The sequence below is a fragment of the Myxine glutinosa genome, unplaced genomic scaffold (assembly GCF_964187855.1).
Source record: "Myxine glutinosa unplaced genomic scaffold, kmMyxGlut1.1 SCAFFOLD_1998, whole genome shotgun sequence".
NCBI lineage: Eukaryota > Metazoa > Chordata > Myxini > Myxiniformes > Myxinidae > Myxine > Myxine glutinosa.
Genome location: NW_027618093.1, coordinates 27,593 through 47,348, shown reverse-complemented (window position 1 = coordinate 47,348; position 19,756 = coordinate 27,593). Strand labels below are relative to the sequence as shown.

Genomic DNA, 19,756 nt, shown 5'->3' with positions numbered 1-19,756 from the left:
TTTGGCATCGAAGTACGCAATTTACGCCATTATTGGCTAATTAAATATGCTAATTAGGTGATTAATTATGCCAATTATTTCATTTTTTCGAGTTTCATCTTAAAGAGCATACAATTTTCATCTGACTGTCCAAATTTCATCCATGTGAGTATACTGTAGATGAAACCATGACATTTTGATGGGAAAAAACTTGCTAAGTACAGCCAATTATGGTGCTATTATCTATTACATAACTGCAAGGCAATTGTTTCTCTGATTCCACCCATTTCCCGGATCTTCAAACTGGAATAACTCTGGAATGCCTTGACCAATTGACATGATGTTGGTGTCATTTTTTTCAGACAAGGTTTGTCTATCTATTTAACATGGTTTAGAAGCTGCAATATGAGAATATATTTTTTCCCTGACGTCCCTTAAATTTAAATTAAATATTAGACATCCTACAGACGTAAATGGACACTCGTTTTACTCTGCGCACTTTGCACGTCACGGTCAGCGAATGTCACCTCCCTGTGCCTTTTATTTATTGTGATTAAAAAAAAACGCTTCCGTACACCGACCTTGAGGCTCGGTTTGCAAGCCACCGTCTACAATTCCAATGTAAGAGACATGATTACTCTTATTTTGGGTCTTTAGAGTCCTTGGGGTCTTTTGGTTCCTCTGGTTCATTTGGGACTTTTGGGTCATTTGGGTCCTCAGGGTCTTTTGGGTCATTTGAGTCTTTTGGGTCCTCTGGATCTTTGGAGTCCTCGGGTCTTTAGGGTATTTTGGGTCTTTGGGGTATTTGGGTCTTTAGGGTATTTTGGGTCTTTGGGGTAATTTGGGTCTTTAGGGTCCACTGCACCCTCAGGGTATTTTTGGTGTTTTAGATTGACATCCTACAGACGTAAATGAACACTCGTTTTACTCTGCGCACCTTGCACTTCACATTCAGCGAATTTCACCTCCCTACGCCGTGTATTTATTGTAATTTTAAAAAACCGCTTCCGTTCACCGACCTTGAGGCTCGGTTTGCAAGCCACCATCTACAATTCCAATGTAAGAGACATGATTACTCTTCTTTTGGGTCTTCAGAGTCCAAAGGGTCTCTTGGGTCCTCTGGTTAATTTGGGTCCTTTGGGTGCTCAAGCTCTTTTGCATCCTTGGGATCTTCAGGTTAATTTGGGTCTTCAGGGTGTTTTAGGTCATTTGGGTCCTTTGGGTCCTCTGCCTCTTTGGGGTCCTCGGGTCTTTTCAGTCATCTCGGTATTTTGGGTCTTTGGGGGTAATTTGTGTATTTGGGTTCCACTGGGTCCTCAGGGTCTTTAAGAGTCTTTTTGGTGTTTTGGATTGTTTGGTTCTGTGGGGTCATTAAGGGTCTTTGAGGTATTTTGGGTTTTCAGGGACTTTTTGGTCTTCTGGGTCTTTTTGATTTTTGGGGATCTTTGAGATATTTTAGGTCTCTGGGGTCTTTTGGATTTTTGGGTCTTTTTGCTCTTCTGGGTCTTTAAGGGTCTTTGAGATATTTTGGGTCCTTGAGGTATTTAAGGGTCTTCTGGGTCTTTTGGATCTTTGGGTTTTTTTTTTTAGTTTTCATGGTCTTTTGGGTCTTCTGGGTATTTAAGGGTCGTTGGGGTCTTTGGATCTTCAAGGTCTTTGGATCTTCAGGGTATTTTGGGTCTTTTGGGTGTTGGTGGTCTTTTGGGTCTTTTGGGTTTTCTTGATATTTAAGGGTCTTCATGGGTTTTTTTGGTCTTCAGGGTATTTTTGGTGTTCATGGTCTTTTGGGTATTTAAGGGTCTTTGGGTCTTTTCAGTCTTTTGGGTCTTTGGGTCTTTATTGGTCTTTGGGGAATTTGGGGTCTTCAGTGTCTTTTGGTTTTTTGTGGTCTTTTGGGTATTTAAGAGTCTTCGGGGTCTTTTGGGTGTTTGGGGTCAATAGGGTTTTCAATGACTTTTCTGTCTTTTGGGTTTTGGGGACTTCTGGGTCTTCATGGTCTTTTGTGTCTTTAACAGTCTAGGGGTATTTTGGGTGTTTAAGGACTATTTGGTCTTTGGGGTCTTCTGGGTCCTTGAGGTCTTAGGGTCTTTGGGGTCCAATGAAATATTTCGACGCGGCTTTTGTTTTAATTAAAACTTGTTTTTAGATGTAAAGCTCTCAAAGGTAAAAAAAAAAAAAACTTTACATTAATGTGAGCACACAGAAGAGGAAGAAGAAGATGTAGTGAATGGTTGTGCTGTGATTGTATGTTTTCAGGGAAAAGCACGTGGGCCTGCCGTGTACAAGATTGAGGTCTACCATTCCTGTTGTGAAATTCCTACCCGAGGCAATTGTTTGCAAGATTCCAGAATGCAAGGTTCTGGGAGGTATGGTTTGTTGTCCAAACACTTTATTCACTCGCTCATCACGATTATTGTTTGTTTGTAACGAGTATCACCCTTTTTTAATCGCTGCAGAACGTCATCATTTGGCCTTCAAGCTTTTTGGGAGCTCTCGACCCCACCTCATCCGCACTGTTCTGGAAGCGCACGGCTTTTTTGAGGTGATACGTTGCACGTATTCAGGGCGAATGATATTTCATTTCATTTCACATTCATTTCCATCACTCTTCTCAACCAGTCACTTTCATCCTTCCTCAAAACATGACCAAACCATCTCAACCTGTTCCTCTTCACAGCATCAATCACAGGCTCTATTCCCATCATCTTTCGCAATTCATAATTTGTCTTCCGCTTGGGTTAACGATATACACCTTGGCAGGATTTTTTTTTTTTTTTGTATACTGAATCGAGGCTCGTGAAAGAGCTAACATTTATTTCACAAACAAATCAACCAGACAAACAAAATATACAAAAAGAGGGAGCGGAAGACAAGATGGGAGAGATGGGGAAGGACACAAAACACACACAGAGAACAGTAGTGTATATATGTTGCTTCTGGGACACTCTCATTTTCCCATTGACTTACATGTTAATTTTTCCCCTCCCTCATTGCCCCTAAACACCTCTATTTCTCTCACCCTGTTCTTTACAAACTTTTTATTTTAAACCCCCTTAACTGTTGCTCATCCATTTCTACGCACCCAGTGAGTACTACTGACACCAGTATGCCAATATAGGTGTGCGAGTTTAACAAATATGTTGCAGGTACACGTGACATCGCGTTCTGAGTATAAATAACGTAACAGCGCGTTCATGGCTGCCCCTTGGTTTAAGATTCACAATGCATTCCGTTTTAAAACTCACAATAGTTCTAATAAGTCTGATTTTCTTTACTATTTTCCCATATCATCTATGCCTAATACACATCCATACATGCAGCACAATTTATATGCTGATCAAATTCAAGTTTATATATATATATATATAAATCCATGAGCAGAGTATTCTGGGAAGTCAGTGTAAGACCTCTCCCAAATTTGGATAATTTGGTACTCCCTCATTTCCTTTTACTAGGGCATTGCCCGTACTATATCTATATCTAAAATTATATCCCCCCCCTCTATTTACATGAAATGGTTTGGTCCAAAGCGAACGGCTTGCGAGTACGGTGACAATCCCCCCCCTCTATTTACATGAAATGGTTTGGTCCAAAGCGAATGGCTTCCGGAGTTTGGTAAAGCAATCGCCATCGCGTGCACAAACGCGCAGGAAAGCGAATGAATATGAAGCTCATATCCATAAATAGATGTTATTCTCATATAAATTCTATCAAAAATGGAATCCCAAAATTACTCACAATTTTACTATTAATTAATGGCTGCTCATAACCCAGCACATCAAATCTTTATATTCCATTTCCCTTGACAAAAGAGATAATGTTCATAATCAAATTATATTTCTATTTTATTTTACGGATTCTCTGGATATTCAATCCCATCCACATATCCCAATCCCATCCACATAAAACTATCCATTTCCAGACAGGCACACTGTCGGTGTCAACAATCTTGTAAGATTGATATACAAAACAACAAAAACAAAAACACTAACATTGACACACATAAACACACACACACATGCATTATGCGTATTTGTTTGCGTTGGAACCATTATTTACAGATCAAGATGGGTGTCAATTTTATTTCAATTTCATAAAATTTGTCCTTCAATTTTAAAAAATGCTAATACACAAATAGACCAAAAAGTTTATTCTTAGAAAACCCCTATAATGTCACATTGAAATTACCCTTTCAGTTCCCACCATAATTTATCCAAATTTGACTACACACCCATTTGCATGTCAGTCGACCACTGACCTATCAATCATGCGGAACACTAGTCCGAAATTCCCACCTGATCATCATGTGACTCTTGTCACTTAGTTTCAAAAATTTGCAAAGCAATTGTTCCAACTTTGTAAATTTAAAATTGTGTGCCCAACATAAAAGATCCAATTTCGGCATTTGATCAATTAATTACTAATTTGCTTACAAGCAAAAGAAAGAATGAATAATTCTTGCTCCGAAAACTTTTCAGACCCAAGAATCATCGACAGTTATTCATGTTTGTCCAGTAATCTAATTTGTTGAGGCCAATCGTCATTTGGGATTTGTCGCAATGAAGGCCTAATCATTGTCTGAGGTATCGGTCAGCACTGGTACCCTTGATCTTGGTTTACCCTATTAACTTGTCTTCCTTTTGGTATACGGACATCCTCTTTTCCAATGTCCCATCCGTCCACACTTGAAACACCGGTTTCTGTCGTTGCCTGGTATGTCCACTTGTTGACTTGTCTTGCTGGGTTGCATGTCTGGGTCTCTGGGTTGCCATTCTGACCTCTGGTTTTCTCCTGATTCATAGTTGTTGTCTGTTGCATTGTTGCGTTGTTGCATAGAAAACCTATTGCGTTGGTTCGTAGTCATCAGGGCTTGTGTCTGTAGTTGCATCAATTTTTCGGCATTTATAGCACTGTTCCTGGCCTGAATTCGCTGATGATGCAAAGCATAATTCAATATTTCTTGCATCGGCTTGCCTTCCCAAGCAATACACTGTCTTTCCACTTCACTCTTCAATTTCGGCAACAGACCATTAATAAAAAGGGGTTTTAGGGCATTGTCGATTTGTGCCCGGTCTATTCCCGAATATAGTCGAAAAACATCTCGCAATCTGTCTAAATAATCACTAGCATCCTCTCCTGTTCTCTGTTTGCACGTAACCACTTTATTCCAATCAGTCACGGGCGGCAATTTTTGTATGGCCTCTATTAATTTATTTATCTGTGCCATTTTAGCCTCCGTGGGTATGTCTAATTCTCCATTTACTGCATGTACCCAGTTTGCCTCACTCATTAATGTCTTCAAAGTGGTGGTATTAGGAATTACCCACTTTAAGAGTATTTCCATGTCTCTTACAGTCGGCAATTGCGTCTCCACGATCAATCGTAGCTCTTCTGCGAATTGAAGTGGATCTGTTTTGATTGATGGCATACCGCTCTGTAATGCCTTCAATTGGTGTATTTGCCAAGGTCTATACATCAAATCTGGGCGTTCCTCATTTGCCCCTGGAAATTGCCGTTGCGGGAAATTCATAACGCCACATTGTTCAAAACCTCCCTGTGGGAGAGTCAAGTTTTGAATGTTCATTGGCAGATCATATTGATCGTTGGATAGATTGGCATTCATCACAGAACCCTTACTCCTTGTATGGTGGTATGGGACGTATGTTTAAGTTGTTGCAGCTGGTTGTATTGCTTGCCCACTTTGAGTCGGTTCCTGTCCTCCAGTTGCACCCTCTGGGGTAGTTACCTCAACTGGGGCACTGCTTTCACCTGTCTTCTGTCTGCTAGAGCCAATCGTTTCATTCTGTACTGGCCCTTCGGCAGGTAGAGGTACGGGTACCTGTACTTCCTGTGGCTGATATACAATATTTCGCCGATAGGGTGGAGGAGTTTCCTCTTCTAGTTCATTTATCTCATATGACCTTGCGTCTGGGTACAATCTGGACTGGGATCGCTTTCCATTGCTAACTTCAAGAGGCATTTGAGTGGATACCTTTTCCAACCTATGTTGTATCTGCTTCATTTCTTTCTTCACACCCCCCATTTTCGTTTTGGTCTCCCTGTCTCTAGACTCGATGTCCCAGTAATAAAATGGTTTCCAATCCACCTTCAACTTCTGTCTGTCTCTTGCTTCTAATTCTTCTCTGAGTGTTTCCATTGTGTTCCTGTCAAACGTGCCATCCTTGGGGAATTCCTTCTTTCTCCCTTTTGTCCATTCATGCCAAGATTCCAAATCTTTAAGTGAATGTGGACCATATTGCTGATACATGTGGTTGACGCAAGCACCTCTTTGGGACAAGTCTAGCTGACCTTGTTTACCCTTGCAGACTCCATTTCCCATTTTGCCTGTATGTGAATAACACTCAATATTCACTCAATGTACCAGGTAGATTACTAGGATCTGCGCTTTGGAATGCACCTGTACACACCTGTACTATATGTCCTATAAATAAAATCTACTGGAGTTTGTTCCACCTTTTATCAAAGTAGCGTTGGATGCGTTGTAGCTTGCTCCAGGTTCCTCCAAAGCTTCCCTCGTACTTCCAGGAAGGATCTCTCCACCTGTTCACACGGTGATTTCCAGAGAATCTCTCTCACCTGTGGCTTTTGCACAATCCAATCTCACAGATCAGTATTTGCAGATGAGCCAAAGGGTCAGTATGAAATGGGTGAATCCTCAGGTGTCCGCTCTGTTGGCGGGGAAATCACACAATGGTAACCGCACATATATATCTGTATATAAACTCACCACCTTGCTCAATTTTCCCAGGTTGTCTCCACATTGATAATATCTCGCAAAGATATCAAAGCTTCTTTCTTGAGACCGCATTTTCATCAATCAAACAATCAATATATTCAATTCAATTTATTCTGTTTAATTTATTCAGTTACATTTATTCAATTAAATTCAATCAATTAGATTCAATCAATTAACAATTCAATCAATTATTCAATTTCAATTAATTCATCAATATTCATCAATAAATCAAATTAATCATTTTGAATGACTCCTTGCATAAGCCCTTTCCCAATGATGTCAGGACAGGTCCATCCATTGACTGAGATCGAATCTCATCGGTCGTCACCTCTGGTTCGTACCTCATGTCAATTGATGAATCACCGTCCTGTCCTAGGGTCATTTCTGACGTATTTCCCCATTTTGCCTGGTCTCCACAAATTTTCTTTGCAACCACTAAAGGCAACTCATCCTTCATTCGTGAGACAGCCAAAATGGATGGCAGATATTAAAGTTCATTGGGAAAAATATCTCATCATTTTTTCCTTTAATAGTACCCAAAATCTCTTGGCAATTTAAATTTCGTAAAACTCCTGAAATAAGACTGTAAAATTCCTTCAATCATGCTAAATTTTGAAACTCCATCGCTTGTAACACCCAATTTATCCCTTAGGGCTTGAAAGTTCTTTCCCAAGTTCATGCAATCATTCTGCATTTGAACCCTATGATATCATTCATAATAATCATCATGATTTTATAGTCATGGTCATATCATAATCATCTATTTAAAACGAACATTTCCTTTATCACCACAGTTATGTGGTATAATCAACAATAGAATAAAACTGTACATAGCAACAGGCTACCTCATGGCCACTTAGTATACCTATTGACAATAAGTCATAACAATATCGAATAATCATTGAACAATTCAAAAATCGCTTCCACTGCTCCAGCCGCAGCATTCGTCATTTTGTCTGCTCGTCCGCATGACCAAAACGAAATAAAGGGAGCTCAACCATTACACAGCGCTTTTAATGGCGCATGCCATAGGACCTCAACGCAATTTCGACTCAGCCAGAAAACGAGCAAATTTTGCAGGATGTTAACTGGAATTAGTCGTGAAAATATATCCAAAATACACAAAAAATACACACCCACAAAAATAAACAACAAACCCAAACAAACCCAAGGTCGACCCTCTTACACAGTAAATTACATCATTTCAGCATCGTATTGATTGCTGAAATATTCCAGGGTTTATACACACCTTAAAAGAGGTATGCGTGGTGTTGCCCCCTCCCACGTTTATTCCAGGGTTTATACACACCTTAAAAGAGGTATGCGTGGTGTTGCCCCCTCCCACTTTTAATTCCTCATTAAATTCCTCATTAAATTCCTCATTAAATTCCTTATTAAATTCCTCATTAAATTACTCATTAAATTACTCATTAAATTACTCATTAAATTACTCATTAAATTACTTATTAAATTACTTATTAAATTACTCATTAAATTACTTATTAAATTACTCATTAAGTTACTCATTAAATTACTCATTAACTTACTCATTAAATTACTCATTAAATTAACTTAATTAATTAAATTAAATTAATTAAAGGCTGGGGAACTCCAGCCTGAACAGGAAGAGGAGATGAGAGAAACCCATTCAGGGCCACACGTTGACTACGACCAGAGAGGAAGTCCGCCAGCCATGGGTGGAGATTTCCATGGATACCAAAGGAGGAGAGTTTGGTGAGCAGAGCGGGGTGCCAGACCGTATCGAAGGCACGTGAAATGTCAAGGGAGACAGCTCTAATTTCCTGTTTGGCGTTGAGGACCTCCATCCATTGTTGAGAAAGCAGAAGCAGCATGTCCAGAGTAGAGTGACCAGGTCTGAAACCAAATTGATGATCAGAGATCAAGCCATTGGAGAAGAGGAAAGATTTAATATCTGAAGCAATGATGGATTCCATGACTTTGCTGATAATTGGGAGAAGGCTGATTGGTCTGTAGTTGCTGGGATCTGTTTTTGCACCTTTTTTGTGCAAAGCGGTGATGTTGGCTGATTTCCAAGCAGATGGCAGATGACCTTGAGCAAAAGAGAGGGTGAAGAGAACAGAAAGAGGGAGTGAAAGAGCAGAAGAACATGATTTTAGGACCCGTGGGCTGATGCCGTCAGGACCAGTTGCAGAATCAGAGTCGAGGGTTGACAGAAACTTTTCCACCTTGTCAGGAGGAAAGGACACAGAGTCCAGGAGCAGCTGGGTACAACTGGGTACGGTGGGTACAGAGAGGGATGGGTTTGGGACACAAGATTTGGAGGCAAACACAGAGTTGAGGCATTCAGCTTTTTCACGTGCGGAGTCAGCCGTTAAGCCGTTTGAGGTGAGGGAGGGGATGGAGGGGGAACAAACACCAGAAACAGATTTGACCAGACGCCACCAGGATTTGGAAGAGGGAGACAGATAAGAGAGTTCGGTCTTGAGAATGGTGAGATATTGTTTCCTGGCTCTCCTGAGGGTGGACACACACTTGTTTCGGGCTTTGTGAAAGGAAATGAGATTTCCTTCCGTTGGATTTGCTTTCCAGGAGACGAAAGCAAGTTGTTTCAGGGCAACAGCCTCACCACAAGATTCCGTGTACCATGGACGGGAGGAAGGGTATGACAACTGAAGACGAGATGGTATAAATCTGTGCATGAGAGAGAGCAATTTACTCTGAAAGAATTCCCAGGATGAGTTGATGTCAGAGGCGGTAGAGATGGGAGACCAGTCCAGATGATTGATGGCTGCTTGAAGACCGTGCCAGTTGGCCTGAGTGAAATGCCAGACTCGTCGACGCTGAGGAGGCTCTCTGAGAATGGTCAGAGAGATGTCCACTTTGACAAGCACATGATCAGATGAGCCGATTGGAGCAGAAGAAGAGCAGCAGACATTTTCAGGGAAGTTTGTCATAACCAAATCCAGAAGAGAAGATGCTCCGTTGACTGAGATCCGGGTCGGGAAATTGACAGATTGTGTCAGTCCCAGTGAGTCGCAGAAGTCCTTTGCTGAAGAGCCATGGCTGGTGAGAGAGGTACCCACACCCAGTCAACTGGCATGGTGACAATTGAAATCACCACATATGAGGAAGAGAGAGTTGGGATGGGTAGATAGAAGTTGGTCCATATTATCAGACAGTGAGATGTAGATGGAGTCATCGCTGATTGGTGGACGGTACAACACACATACAGTATGAACAAAAGGTGGGAGCGAAGGGGAAGCCGTAGCCAAAGGTATTCCTGGGGGTGAGGTGGAGAGAGGGCAGTGGAGGGCGAGTGAGGAAGAGAGTTTTTTATAAAGATAGCAACCCCACCTCCAGGACGAGGCTCAGGTCTATCATACCGGAGGAGGGAGTAACCTGGGAGAGATACCAAGGCATCAGAGACATCATGAAGGAGGAAAGTTTCTGTTAAGCAGATCACATCTGCTTTGTCAGAAGCAACCTGTATGGAGAGGTCAGTCAAGTTTGAGCGAAGGCCCCGGATGTTTGAGGTCCATACCGTTAATGAAGAGGAAGGGGGAGCATCGGGTCCAGAACAGGGGGGGGGAGGGGTAGGGTAAGATGTGGAAGAGGAGGAAGAGGTAGGGAGAGCTGTTGAAGGTGTGTCAGAGATTTCAGAATAGCTTGGAGAAAGGGAAGAATGGGGCAGACAAAAGGTTTGATGGAGATTGGGTGAGGCACAGTGAGGTGTTATTTGAGGAGGGGGAAGAGCAAGGCAGGAGGTTTGTGGAGATGAAGGTGAAAGTTGGAAGGAGGAAGAAGCAGGGAGGTTGCTTTGAGGAGGAGGGGTGAGAGGGGAGGCTAGGAGGGGAGGAGCGAGGGAGAGTCTCGGAGGGGAGGGGTGTGGGGGGAGTTTAGGAGGGAGGGGAGGGAAGGGGCAAGGGCGGAGATTTGAAAGGGATGGGTGATGGGGAGGATTTGGAGGGGAGGGGTGAGATTGGATTTTGAAAAGTGTACGATTCATGGGAAACGAACATTTTTTGCAAAATGAGTTTGAGACCTTCGAGTCAAAAATACGTTTGAGGACACTGGAGGAGGGATGGAGTTCTGGATAGTTTATGGAATGTAGAAAGGAGGAACTGTAAGAGATGGTATTATATATATTTTTTGGAATGAATAGATTTGGTGAGCAAGACGAAAGCATCCTTTTGTAGGAAAAGAAGAAAAGGGTGTTATAATATATGAGAGAAAATAGTTGTTCAGGGGAGAGATTATACATTTCTAACCGCGTGATCGCGAACGAAGAACGAACGAACAAAAAGAACAACAAATAAACGAATCAGACCTGGGAAGGAAATTTTTTTTGGGTTTTTTTTTTTTTTTTTTGTGAGTACAGATATTAAACAAGGAGGTACGGGGTGAACGACTGGTACGAAACAGAGAACGAAAATAATTTCAGCGCATTCGACGAATCGCTGAGAGAAAAACAAACCACAAGGTCTGAGACGGTACGGTAGTCTAAGCCTACGAGTACTAGGCCGCAGAATACTCGATACCATTAACCGCCGATTGTGTATACATGAACGAAAAATTAGCACCGAAAATTTTCCAAAAGATACGCTGTAGGTACATACACCGAAAGATAGATACAGTCTCGACAAAAACACAATTGAGAAATGTCACTTAGCTTCGAAAGCGTGAGCGCATGGAGCAGCTTCGAAAAGACGTGACCTCGCCGTGATCTCGCGAGATCTCGAATACTTGAAATAAACTTACTTGAATATAGCTGATAGTTTCTTGCTGTGTAAATTTAAATTCACTAAGGCTGCGAATAATACTAATGCTACACTCGTAAATGATTTCTTCTGGAAAATGTTTGACAGTGTCCGCCTGTATATTGGAACACAAGAGGTTGAAGCGGTTGATTATGTCTCTGCTACATCTGAAATGATGAAATTTACACTATATTCGTTTAGTGATAGAATGGGTAAGGGAGCTGTTGAAGGTTTTATTCCTGATATGTCAACGGGTACAAACGCAGACCCTGGTTATAGTCAAAGGAAGTCAATGTATAATGATGACGCAAAAGCTGAGAATAGTTTTACCGTAGCAGTACCTCTGAAAGGTATATTTGGATTTTGTGATTATGACAAAGTTTTGTATGGTCTTAAAATTAGATTTCAACTACAAAGGAATGATAATGTAAATAGGTTGCTTTTTGGGGTTGAAAATGCTTTTGGAGACAACAATAAATTTGTTATTAATGATTTGTGTTGGTATATCAGTGAATATACTCCTAATCCTAAAACGGAAGAGATGTTAAATAGAAGACTTAACTCAAAGAAACCACTAAATGTATCATACCTTAAAAGAAGATGTCAACACGTTAAACTGGAACACACTACCTACACTTGGAATTTAGGTGTTCTTCAAGGAAAGCCACGATACCTATGGCTCATTTTTAAAAAACCAGATGGAGAGGACGGTACTAATAAGAATAATGCGCTGAGTGATAATGCTAAGGTGAAACAACTTCGGGTTTCTCTTGATGGCACATTTTATCCGCGAGATAGATTGGAAATTGATTGGGAAAAAAATGATTATGCGGAAGCCTACAAGTCCTACCAAAAGGTGTGTGAAAGTAATGGTAATAATGATCCTATTTTGGATATGGTTGCGTTTCAAAAACTTTATACAATCTACGCAATTGACCTGAGTTCTCAAAAGGAAACTATAAAGTCTAATCGAGTGGATACTTCTCTATACATTGAAAGAGGGGAGAGTGAAGAGGTTAATGCATATTGTTTGCTTTTGGAGGAAACAGAATTACAGATTAATACAGATAATGGTGTTATGATTAATATCACATAGGTTTTTTCTCATAAATAAATGGTTGGGGTATATGTTAATCAAATCAATCTTAATAAATTAACATCTTGTATTCAAAATCAAAAGCCTTGTATTATTAATGTTAATACAATTCAAAGAAAAGGAGCTGTAAGAATTGATGTTTTACTCACACACACACAAGTAAAAACACTAAATGATACTGGTTCACTTAAAATTAAAATGACGAAACCTATGTTAAAGAAATATTCAATAGACGAGTCAAGAGGAGGATTTCTCCCATTTCTAATTCCTTTGTTTGCTGGTTTAAGTGCGGCGGGAGCATTGACTGGTGGTATTTCAGCAGCGGTAAAAACTGCTAACGAAAGGAAGGCACAACTAAAAGCTCAAAAAGAATTGGAAAGACATAACAAGGAGTTGGAGAAACAAATTAGTGGAAGTGGTGTAATTGTAGATTTTGCTCAAAAACTTGAAAGTCTACCTGATAAAGCTAGATTGTTGGTTGGAGATATGCTTTACTCTATCGCTCAAGCGGGTGTTAAACTAACTAAACGGGGTAATGGATTGTATCTTTCTCATAAATAAATGGATAAATGGTTTAAACAATTTGGAAAGAATACAACGGCAAATATAGAACTAGCTAAGTATTGTAAAACACTAAAAATTGATAATGTGGTTATTTGTATGAGAGATGAATTAATACATATAAATAAGAATACAAAGAATATTATTATGAATTTAGACACACAGAATGGTTCTCATTGGGTTTGTATTCATAATAGTCAGGATAAATATTATTTTGATAGTTATGGTATGCCACCACCTGTTGAAGTAATACAATTCTTACAGAATGGTGTTTATCAAACATTTCAAGTTCAAGAAATTAATTCTAAATGTTGTGGTCAATTATGTTTATATGTATTATTTCAACTCAACAATAATGAAAATTTTTATGATATCATTTTAAATCTAATATAAATGACTTATGTTGGAAAAGATGGTTCTATCTTTGGAAAATCCTCTCAGGATATTGATTTATCAAATTATTATACAAAGGCACAGGCTGAACGACAAAAATATAGTGTAAGTAAAAATATTAATATGAAGAATACTTATAAATTAATCAATTATCCAAACCCTACAGATGCGAATGACTTAATTAGATTTAGTGATTTATCACAATATATATATTTAAAGAAAACAGCACGTTTTGTTAAACAAGTAAAATTTACAACCACAACACCTGGTTATACTGACCATACACCTTTCCTCATTGAATTTAACTACCTGCTTACAATTGAATTTTATAAAGAAGGACATATAGTTAATATGCGAATTAATAAATGGGGGTACGATATGCCTGATTTAGGGTATAATTGGTCTTTTTCAATAAACATAGAAGACCTACATGATTTGAATCAGTCTCGTAAAGAAGAATATTATCCACTTGGTGAGGATAAGGATTTATGTGGAAGTACAATTAATAAACAACAAATACATGGTTTTAAGAAAAGAAAAATATATGATAGTATAGCGATGGTTAGCATGACAAAGAAGGAAGGTCATGAGATAAGGATAGAAAGCCAAGGAATACAAACCAATTTGGTAGTGGGAAGATGGGGTGGTATTACCTGTCATAATATTAATCTCACATATATTTCTGATACATAAATGGCAGGAAGAAGACTACAAGAGAATTATAATTTTTGTATTCAAGGATACCTACAAGAAAAGGGTGCTCGGTATTACATACCTTATGATTTGGAGCATATACATACATGGGAATTTTGTCATTAAAAACTGGCCTTATACTGATATTGTTAAACCCACAAATAGAGACCTGTTTAAAATATTAAATAAAAATGAACTTCTCAAAGTTATGAAATATAAAACTCTTTTAGAAATCGTCAACAAATCTTATTGGTATCCTATTATGAGAAAAATAATTATAGATACAAGAATATCTCAAAATCCAGATGAGTATATGTATAATATTCTTTGGGGTTCAAACTCAAGGGTAGCAAGGGATGAGGAAGGAGTTGAAGAAGAGAAGGAGGAAAGAGAGAAAAGAGAGAAGGAGGAGAGGGAACAAAGAGAGAGGGAGGAGAGGGAGATGGAAATCAGAGCGATTCAAAAAAGAGTGGATGTATTACAGCAAGAAGATCAATCTCAACTCACCGAAGAGGAAAATATAGAACGAATGAATGCTGTGAAAATATTGATATCAAAAATTGCTAAGATAAATGAGGAAGGAGTTAAAGAAGAGAAGGAGGAAAGAGAGAAAAAGGAGAAGGAGGAAAGGGAGAAAAAGGAGGAGGAGAGGGAGAAAAAGGAGAAGGAGGAGAGGGAGGAAAGGGAGCAAAGAGAGAGGGAGGAAAAATATAAAAAGATGGAAATCAGTGAGATTCGTAAAAGATTGAGTGTATTACAGAAAATAAATCAATCTCAACGCACCGAAGAGGAAATTAAAGAATTAACAACTCTTATGAAGATAATGGTTTCAAAAATAACAACGTCAATGTCTTCAATTTCAGGGAGGAGATTTAAACGAGAAAGTGGTGAAGAAGAAGAAGAAGGAAAAGATTATGTGATTGATGATGTTGGTGTCATTGACTTTAGTTAGTTTTTATTTGTAAATAAATGGAGGAGAGAGTGAAGGCATTCCTTAGGATTCTTTATGTTTTAAAAATAAAGATTGAAATGTATATGTTGAAAACCAAAAAGGTTTTGATACTCTGTCGGAATTTTTCTGATAAATAAATATGAGTTATTGTCTCAAATGTAAAAAGAAAACTAAATCTAAAAATATCTCTTATGTTAAAGCTAAAAATAATAGAGTTTATCAAAAAGGAATATGTCAAGTGTGTGGCTCTAAAAAGTGCCAATTCATCTCTCCTAAAAGTGGAGGAGACATACAAAAGTTTCTGTCAGGAAGTAAATTTACAACAACTGGAATTCCAGGGGAATTACACCTTCCAGGGTATTCTTTCTGTGGTCCAGGAACAAACTTGGATAAAAGATTAGATGAGGCTGACAATCCTAAACGTTGGTCTAAACCTACAAATAGGGTTGACGAAGTGTGTATGAAGCATGATATTGCTTATGGGAAAACCACTACGTTGACTGAAAAACATAAAGCCGACAGCGAAATGTTGTATAATTTGTCTTTGATACAAAATCCAACGTTGAGAGAGAAAGTTGATAGGTTTATTGTGAGAAATTTGATAAATGCTAAATTGAAACTTGGTCTTGGTTATTCCTCAAAAAACTATTAGGCTCTAATGATGTCATCAAGACTGAGGAGCTTTTGGCTGAAGAATTACACAAACCTATAATCACAAAGTTTAAAAGAAGGAAGGTTTATTCTAAATACACCGACCACATATGGTCCGCTGATTTAATTGAATTGAATAATGACAGGGGATACAGGTATGCTTTAACCGTTATTGATTTGAGGAGTAGATTTGCCTGGGTTGTCCCTTTAAAAAATAAAAGGGGTGATACTTTAATGTTAGCCTTTAAGCTAATATTTGATCGGGATAAAAGGAAACCAAAGAAGTTATGGACTGATGAGGGAACAGAGTTCTATAACAAAATATTCATGAAATTTCTTAAGGGGAAGGGTATTAAATTATACAGCACCTTTAATGAAGGAAAGGCAGTTGTTATTGAGCGTTTTAATCGTACTTTGAAAGAGAAATTATATAAAAAATTCACAGAACTCGGTTCTCAAAAATGGGTGTATTTAATTCAGGATATTGTAGATGATTACAACAATACAGTTCATTCATCAACAAAATCAAAACCATCAGAAACATTTACAAAATTAGAATATGAAAAGGAGATTAATTTGAGAAAGCCCAAGTTCAAAGTTGGTGATATGGTAAGGATATACAAATGGAAAAGCCATTTTGAGAAAGGTTATACACAAAAATGGACTCGTGAATTATTTAAAATCATTGATGTAATGGATACAGTCCCTTGGACCTACAAATTATATGATTTAAATGGAGAAGAAATCTTGGGTTCATTTTACTCGCAAGAATTACAAAAAACACAAGTAAGCAGATAATACCCTTGAAAATAATAAATAAATAAATAAAATGTAATGGGGATACGTTTTTATATCTGTGAACCCCAAACACAGAATCCCACAACTTTTTAGTTGGGGCTTAACTTTTGTGTGTGTATAATGGGGATACGTTTTTAAATCTGTGAACCCCAAACACAGAATCCCACAACTTTTTAGTTGGGGCTTAACTTTTGTGTGTGTATAATGGGGATAAGTTTTTAAATCTGTGAACCCCAAACACAGAATCCCACAACTTTTTAGTTGGGGCTTAACTTTTGTGTGTGTGTGTATGTGTGAGTGAGTCATAATAATATACAAACCCTAACCCAACCCCAACCCTAACCCAACCCCATCCCTAACCCAACCCCATCCCTAACCCAACCCCATCCCTAACCCAACCCCATCCCTAACCCAACCCCATCCCTAACCCAACCCCATCCCTAACCCAACCCCAACCCTAACCCTCACATTCAAAATCCCAACCCTAACCCAACCCCATCCCTAACCCAACCCCATCCCTAACCCAACCCATCCCTAACCCTCACATTCAAAATCCCAACCCTAACCCAATCCCATCCCTAACCCAACCCCAACCCTAACCCTCACATTCAAAATCCCAACCCTAACCCAACCCATCCCTAACCCAACCCCATCCCTAACCCAACCCCATCCCTAACCCAACCCCATCCCTAACCCAACCCCAACCCTAACCCTCACATTCAAAATCCCAACCCTAACCCAACCCCATCCCTAACCCTCACATTCAAAATCCCACCCAAACCCTAACATAATCTTTCTTTTCTTCTTTTTTTAAATACGTATTTCTTTTTTCTTTTTTTCCTCTTCCTCCAATTCTGTCTTTCAAGGCTTTCAAGTTTGAAGAAGTAGAAATGGGAAGAAAGAATTTTCCAGCATTTTCTTCCTCGAACTTTCTTGATATTGCTTAAATCAAGCGTCATTAAATAAAGAACATTGTTCATTGCTTTAGAATCCAAAGAGTCTCCAAGAGGAACCCCACAGGTAGAGTCTCCAAAATAAAACCAACTTTCCAAGTTCCCAAGGTATAACCACATTCCTGTTGAGCCTCCAAGATAGGTATCACATTCCGAGTCATCAAAACAAAACCCCCATTCCGAGTCTCCAAAAATATAACCATCTTTCCAAGTCCCCAAGGTAGAACCACAATTTTCAGAAATATTGGGGGTTTCCGTGATAAGTCTCACATAGTATAACTGCGGACCATCAGGGAAAACTTCCCTTTCCCAATTTTTTAGGGTTTCTATGATGTGTCTCACATAGTATAACTGCGGACCATCAGGGAGAACTCTCCTTGCCCAATTTTTTAGGGTTTCTATGATGTGTGTCACATAGTATAACTGCGGACCATCAGGGAGAATTCCCATTTCACAATTTTTTAGGGTTTCTATGATGTGTCTCACATAGTATAACTGCGGACCACCAGGGAGAACTCTCCTTGCCCAATTGTTTAGGGTTTCTATGATGTGTCTCACATAGTATAACTGCGGACCATCAGGGAGAACTCCCCTTTCCCAATTTTCAGAAATTTGTGGGTCTCCAATGTATGACTTGTATTCTGGCTCATCAAGGTAGAACTTGTTCAGTGGGTTTTGTTTTGATAACTCACAACAAGTATCATCATGGTAAAACTCTTTTTCAGGATTTTGTGGATCTCCAAGGTATAACTCTTTGGCTGGGTCATCAAGGTAGAACTCGTTCTGGGGGTCTTGGTTGTTCAAAATGTCTTCAAACAAAAAAATAACTTCATCCCAAGTTGTGTTAAAAGCAGAATTTTCATTTCGTATCTCAGATACAATTTCCTGTGAAAGAAAATAACAATGTATTAATTTAATACAATATTTTTTATTTGTATAAATCAAGCTCTATGAATATTAAAATAAACTTTGTTAACTCTTACACGAGTCTCATCTAAAAAAAAAAATTAAAATAAATAATTAAATTAAAAAATTAACAAACTTACCTCCATTGATAAGAGGTTCGAGTCCAGTTCATCAATCTGAAGGTTGAGTTCTACACAGGAAGTAGGACTCCAAGGAATAGCAAAGTTATCCCATTCCATTTCGGCATAGTAGTCCATTCTCAAGTGAAGCAGAAAGCGTGTTTGAAAAAGCCTGTGTGGTCGGTGCCTTTTATAAGGACTGGGTGTGTCATTTCCTGTGGAAATTCCCTGGGCGTGTCTTAACTGGAAATGATGTGATGGAAATTCCCTGAAAATGATGTAATGTATTACCTGGAAATGATACAATGCTGAAGAGTTTATAAAGTGGGTGGGGCTTAGCAAAAGTGGGCGGAGCTTAGCAAAAAAGTGGGCGGGGCTTAACAAAAAGTGGGCGGGCTTAGTAGAAAGGTGGGCGTGGCTTAACAAAAAATGGGCGTGGCTTACCAAAAAGTGGACGGAGCTTAACAAAAAGTGGGCAGAGCCTACCAAAAAGTGTGTGGCACTGGAGGCGCTCAAACAAGAACATTGAGGGAGGTTTACCATTTTATCTTAGCTCAGTTAAAATATCTTAATAAAGAACCAAACTCAAACATCTTTTTTGTTAATATATTAGATGGTGAAGGGAGTGGCAAGAGAATTAAATTATTTCCCACGCATAAACAAATATTTGTAGGGTCGTTGTTTGAGTGGGTCAAAGATGATTCACCAGATGATATTAAGAGTAAAAGGTTAAAAGGTCCATAAGGTCAGAAGGATCACAGGTTCACACAGAAGGACCATTGTTTAAGTGGTCTAATGAATAAGGATAACATGTCAAAAGGTTAGAAGGTTCGTAAAGAACAGGGTGAGAGAAATAGAGGTGTTTAGGGGCAATGAGGGAGGGGAAAAATTAACATGTAAGTCAATGGGAAAATGAGAGTGTCCCAGAAGCAACATATATACACTACTGAGAACACACACGCACACACAGAGAACACAGATGGGGAAGCACACAAACACAACATCCGAGAGCAGGGAGATGCGTGGAAGGGAGAGGGCCCGGGGGGGGGGGGAGGAGGCGTGGGAAGGGGGGGCGGGGGGGAGGGAGAAGAATAAACACCAGAACACCAAGGACTTCCAGGACAGAAGTTGGTATTTCAAAAAAGTGGAATTGGGGTGA

General features: G+C 39.2%; 1 protein-coding gene across 1 annotated transcript; it reads right to left on the bottom strand.

Annotated features, from left to right (window-relative positions):
• Nucleotides 1-5,355: 5,355 nt before the first annotated feature.
• On the bottom strand, nucleotides 5,356-18,935 carry LOC144889237 (uncharacterized). Its single transcript, XM_078769291.1, has 3 exons — nucleotides 18,619-18,935; nucleotides 17,954-18,457; nucleotides 5,356-5,388 (listed from the first exon to the last, which is right to left on the bottom strand). The coding sequence occupies exons 1-3, from the start codon at nucleotides 18,733-18,735 to the stop codon at nucleotides 5,356-5,358; spliced, it is 654 nt and encodes a 217-aa protein (XP_078625417.1). The 5' UTR covers nucleotides 18,736-18,935.
• Nucleotides 18,936-19,756: the final 821 nt, after the last annotated feature.

Coding starts and splice junctions, on each gene's coding strand:
- LOC144889237 (XM_078769291.1), bottom strand. CDS start 18,735: ATGGACTACTATGCCGAAATGGAATGGGATAACTTTGCTATTCCTTGG. Junction 18,458..18,618: donor CGAACCTCTTATCAATGGAG/GTAAGTTTGTTA, acceptor TTTCTTTCACAG/GAAATTGTATCTGAGATACG. Junction 5,389..17,953: donor TAGAAACCCTAAAAAATTGG/GCAAGGAGAGTT, acceptor CAATCAAAACAG/ATCCACTTCAATTCGCAGAA.